General features: G+C 29.6%; 1 protein-coding gene across 1 annotated transcript; it reads left to right on the top strand.

Moving 5' to 3' along the window:
• The first annotated feature begins 403 nt into the window (after positions 1–403).
• LOC107481489 (14-3-3-like protein GF14 iota) lies at positions 404–3174 on the top strand. Its single transcript, XM_016101772.3, has 7 exons — positions 404–579; positions 1148–1454; positions 1553–1640; positions 1733–1842; positions 1934–2082; positions 2243–2299; positions 2858–3174. The coding sequence occupies exons 1-6, from the start codon at positions 507–509 to the stop codon at positions 2296–2298; spliced, it is 783 nt and encodes a 260-aa protein (XP_015957258.1). The 5' UTR covers positions 404–506; the 3' UTR covers position 2299; positions 2858–3174.
• Positions 3175–6046: the final 2872 nt, after the last annotated feature.

Raw genomic sequence — 6046 nt, forward strand, 5'->3', positions numbered from 1 at the left:
GACAGTCTATAACTTTTTATTTCTTATTTGAATTGGAAACTAAATCAAATTATTCCAATTAAACTTGATTATTTTTATTTTTAACATGCCCCATGTCAAAGTCAAAGGAGACAGAAGTTCTACACCCTAGAAAGAAGACATGTCCAGCAACAATACTGAATATATATTACCGTATATACACGTATGTATGCATTATTGTATGGTGCACATAAATCCAAATCAGCGTATGATTATTATTAAGAAAGAATACAATTCAAGTAGATGGAATTCCAGCATAGAAGTGAAGAGGTTGATTTCCGTTTTGGTCGGTTCCAAAATAATCTAACGGCACAGATTCGGTCTTACATTCTCCTCCACAACTTGCTCCTTCCTTTATAACAACTCCACCCCACCTTCCCTTCTTTCACGCATTCTTATTCTTTTTCTTCTTCTTTTTCTTCACAATCACCAAACACACATTATTATTACAAAGCTATTGTTGTTTTCATCTCTCTCTGATACAAACAATGTCTACCGAGAAGGAGAGAGAGACTCAGGTTTACCTAGCCAAGCTTTCTGAGCAGGCTGAAAGATATGAAGGTCCTTTTAGTTTTTACCATTCCTCGTTATGATTTTTTTTTTTAATCTTAATTAACATTATTTCATTTCATTTTAATGATTAATCACATCATGCTTATGCTGAATGTATTATATTACTCACCTTCGGAATTGTTGGATTTTTCAAAAAAGAAATGCAAATGCAAATGCGAATACCAAACCCATTAGCTTTCATAAATCTAATTAAGAAAAGGACAAAAATTTGGAGGGATGATATGATTAGAAAAAAAATATAACTAGTTTTTTATTTTCAAATTAACGAGAGTTGTTGCATAATAAGAAATGATGGTGAGATCTATTTTATATATATATATATTATTTAATTTATTTTTAATATTTATTTTATATTTTAGTGTATATTTTATATCTGTAATTTATATAATTAGTTCATCAAAATTAATCTCTAATAATATATAATCAATTTAAAATAATGAGAGTATTACATAATCAATCAACTATAACTCAAATGACATAGTCTCTCCATACTCACTTTAAGAAGTTCTATACAAAAAAAAAAGTATTACATGACTAATAAATATTATTAATGCAGAGATGGTAGAATGCATGAAGACAGTGGCAAAGCTGGATCTGGAACTGACAGTGGAAGAGAGGAACCTGCTGTCAGTGGGATACAAGAACGTGATTGGTGCAAGAAGAGCTTCATGGCGCATCATGTCTTCAATCGAACAGAAGGAAGAGTCAAAGGGGAATGAGGCCAACGTCAAAATCATCAAGGGTTACCGCCAAAAGGTGGAGGAGGAGCTTTCCAAGATCTGCAGTGATATTCTCGACATCATTGACCACCATCTCATTCCTTCTTCCCACTCTGGAGAAGCCACTGTTTTCTACTACAAGATGTAAGAAATATAACTATTCATGTTATTTTTTTCTATCGGCTTAAGCTTTTGAAACGAGTGGTTTCATTCTCACGTCTTGTCTTGTTTTCGTAATCCAGGAAAGGTGACTACTATCGTTACCTTGCTGAGTTCAAGACTGAGCAAGAAAGGAAAGAGATAGCTGAACAGTCACTCAAGGCATACGAGGTATTTGATACGAGTAATTGATTTTTTATGTAATAATCGGTGGATGCAAAAGAGTACTATATTATGTATGTTTGTTTGCATTGTATTAATAGGCTGCTTCAGCAACTGCAAACTCAGATCTTCCATCAACACATCCAATCCGTCTTGGACTTGCACTCAACTTCTCAGTGTTTTATTATGAGATCATGAACTCTCCTGAAAGGTATTATTAATTAGTTACTTGAGTGATTTGGTTATATATGCATGCTACTAGCTATGTATTGGGATTATTACTGAAATAAATTGAATTAAAGGGCTTGCCATTTGGCAAAACAAGCATTTGATGAGGCAATTGCGGAGCTAGACACATTGAGTGAAGAGTCATACAAAGACAGCACTTTGATCATGCAATTGTTGAGAGACAATCTCACTCTCTGGACCTCCGATTTGCCTGAGGATGGAGGTATTTCTTTATATTCATGCCAATATTGTGACATCATCATTACCATGATTTAATATAAATAAATAAATGAGATGAAATCAAGCTTTTATGTTTTAGTTATTTATAATATCTGATAATATATACACTGCATTCAAAAAGTAAATGCTCTCATTCAATGCAGGTGAAGAATTCAAACCAGTAGAAGAAGCATCAAAACCTGCCGAACCTGAGTCCTAAGGTATGTATTTGGAATATTTTTTATTTTTAATTTTGTTCGACTTAAAATCTAAAGAGAAATATGAAATAGTATATTGAAGAGTGTTAGGGCCAGTAACTTTTGTGTTTTGTAACCATCAATTGGTCATCAATAGTATTTTTAATGATGTGAGATTACATCTAATAGTGAAAAATCACTCATTTTTTTTATGATTAAGGCCACAAAACATAAAAGTTATTGGTTCCTTAGACTTTTCCATAGTTATAATAACTAGAAGAATGTTAGATAACTATCAAAATTTATTGGTTTTGGTGATTTATTAATGTTTAAATGTATGAAATAAAGTATGTTGTTGAATTATTAAAAAAATTGAATTAATGACTTAATGATCAATAAAAACAATAAATTTTTATAATTTTCTAACATTATTTTAATAACGATACTCCTATTTTGTATGAGTATAGAGAGACTATGCTATTTGAACTATAATTTATTGACAAAAAAATATTATTTTAGTCAACTAATCATAGTGTTTTTAAACAATTTTGACGGTTTTTTTTTTCTGTCTTTTTAATTTAGATTTTGCAGCAATGATAGGGATAAGAATAATCCTAGATATATGCAAGAGAGGGCAACTTTTCAGCATTTTTGTTGCAATGGATCTGGACCGGACAATATAATGCAGAGTTGCAAACCAAAGCCACTTCCTAATTCTTGCGCTTTCCCTTACAATCCAACAACCAAAGCTTTTATTATTACTGCTTTATAATTTTTTTTAATTAATTAAGTAGTAAATTGAAACAATATAACGATGAGTCATATTTACGTTCTCCTACTAAAAGCATCTATTTTTTTTCGATGATTACTTTTTAATTGATTCACTCCAAAATGTTTGTCTTCCCTCTATTAAATAGATTTTGTTGTTATTGGAGAAATTCTATTGTCTTATTGGTTTGATGATTTTTTATTTTTTGTTTTTTGAATGAGTTCTAAGTTACAATCGAAGTATTGAATGGAAAGAAAATCTAACCTAGAGATTAATAATTAGTTACCGACAAACATATATTCGAGAAGTTATGTCTAATAATCTAAAAATAAATAAAACTTTTTTTCACCAAATGTATATAAATGTTGTAATCTATAAAAATTGAATATTTGGGAATTTATGTGTCTATCTAAATCTAAATAGCAAGAATGCTAAATATTTCAAATTTATAGTGTTCATGAAGCATAAAAAATAACACATTATTATTGTCATATTTCATTTAGATATTATAATTGAATTACCCAAAAAAAAAAAAGGCTCAATTTGATATTGATTAAGTAATTAATTAAGGAGTAAAATTACTATTCTTAAATTATTGGTGATGTCATTTTAATTTGAGATATATTATTTTTAATAAATATACAACTCTACCAGAAAAAATAAACTTATTAAATTGAGAGTGACATTATTAATTTTTATAACGAAAATAATCAAATATCCCCATGAACTAATCAAATTAAACCTTTATCCTTCACTCCTTTCTGAAGTGCTGTCCATGGGTCCAGTAACTTTCTGTCTCTCTAATGGTCAAAACCCCAATTAAGCACTTTTTAGGAATATATATACAAAGTAATCTAAAAGCAATCTTGGAATTGCAAGTAGTAATCTTGTGCAATAAATAAATGAGTTTTGTATAGTGTGTTTCAAGAGTTTTATAAATGATGTTTTATTTTTTTAAGAGATAGTTAAATAATATTTTTCTTCTTTTTATTTAAAAAATATATTTTATTTTTTTGTATATATATAGTTTATTCAAGTCATAAAAATAGGGAAAAATATAAATTTTATAAATAGAGAAGAAGAATGTTATTTACTATGAAGCACGGATTCTCCTATGGTACCGCCGTATCCGTGTCGGACACGAATCCGACATCGACACTCGACGGATACTTCAAACGAGCGTATCGGTGGTGTGTCTTCTTGCGGTGCAGAATTTTGGTGAAGCTGTCACGAATCCGAACGAGTCCGGCCCGATTTTGTGGTTTTATGGCCCAATTAACCGATTTTTTTAATTTTAAAATATTTTAAAATCAAAACAAATCAAAATTTAAATTTAAAAATAAAATAATTAATAGAAGCAGAGTTGATGACAACAGTCTAGGTCTGAGTGAGGTTTCGTATTTATCTTTAGATGAACCAAACATAGAAGCTGTGGTATTTGCGGATGATGGATTTGGAGGAGAAGAAATTGATACATTTTCTGTTAGCAAGATGGCAAGAGTAGATTAAAATTTTTTATTTTTTTTAATAATTACATAATTTTTAGACTTTTTTATGCAACTATATTTTCTCTTATATTTACAATATGATATTTTATTAATTTAATATATTATTTAAATTTTAATTCACAATGTATCCTAAACGTGTCGTATCCAATTTTTTATAAAAAACGTGTCGGCGTATTCATGTCGTGTCGTGTCTGTATCGCGTGTTGTATCGGTGCTTCCTAGGTTATTTATTAAGTATCTCGGAGAGAAAAACCATTATAACTCTAAAGTATTACTATAAACAGATGTACGGCGTTTTGGCCATTTGCTTTTATTGTTTGCTAGTTTATTCAACACTAAATTGTTGAGATTAAAACTTAAGTTTACAATATATAATAAGAGTTTTAAAATATTTTAGTCGTCTAATAATATTTTTTTTATCGATTAATATAAAAAATAACTATTTATTGTGATGTAATATTATACGATTAAATATATATAACAATAATTACCATCACTTTTTTAAATATGAAATTATTGAGCAAATAATTTTCAATAAATAATTAAAAAAATGTATGCACAACAGCCAGAAAAATTATCAAAAGTATTTATAAAATTTACAAATATTGACAAAAGTATACATAATCTAAAAAAATTAACGTTATATCTATGAAAGATGGTTTCATACGACAAAAGTTTTCAAATACTAATTTTTGGGTTTTTTACTTCAATAAATAAAACAAAAACCAATTTTACTGATTCTCCTAAAACAAATTTTCCAAATATGCTTTCGTTCTTCCTAATATTATGTAAATCGTCCTAGAGTGATAAAGGTTATGTAATACATTAAATATGACACTATAGAACGATTTATGCATGCATGGTCTAGCTCGAAATAGCCATAAATCGTGCTAAGGTACTCGTGGTTACAACTTGAGTATAAATTATCCCACCTTGGTGGTAGGATTCACGTGATTTTAGGCTAAAGCACAAAGGCCTGCCACGATTAATGTGCTTTTTTAACTCTAACAACTCTGGCGCGATTTGCGTTCTCTTTGCTAAACCTAATAGGCGTGCCACGATTTACACGCAACGTAGTAATCCTGAGTAGTCTAGAACGATTTATGATGATAAAAACTCTATAAATAAACGAGTGTGGCATAAACAAATCACACTTGAAGTTTTGTGAGTTTAGGGAGAGATGGCTGAGAGTATATTTTTGTTAGTTCTTCGTCGAGGAAAATTTGATGAAAACACAAGTAAAGGTATTGTGTTCTCTAGTAAAAAGCAGATAGGTGTATTTGTAAATCCGTCAACGACTTTGATGGAATTACATAGTAGTATATTATAAAAGGCAGGAAAGTGTGGTAAAAAAAATATGTGAAACAATTATTTTTCGTATTCCTATATCACTGAGGCAAAGTTATGTTAAGTTTGGAAAGTACGAGATGCTTGGCGATGATGACATTCTTGAAAAGTTTGCAAGTCACTGATATCCATCGATGGTACTCATTT

The sequence above is a fragment of the Arachis duranensis genome, chromosome 3, assembly GCF_000817695.3.
Source record: "Arachis duranensis cultivar V14167 chromosome 3, aradu.V14167.gnm2.J7QH, whole genome shotgun sequence".
Classification (NCBI taxonomy): Eukaryota; Viridiplantae; Streptophyta; class Magnoliopsida; order Fabales; family Fabaceae; genus Arachis; species Arachis duranensis.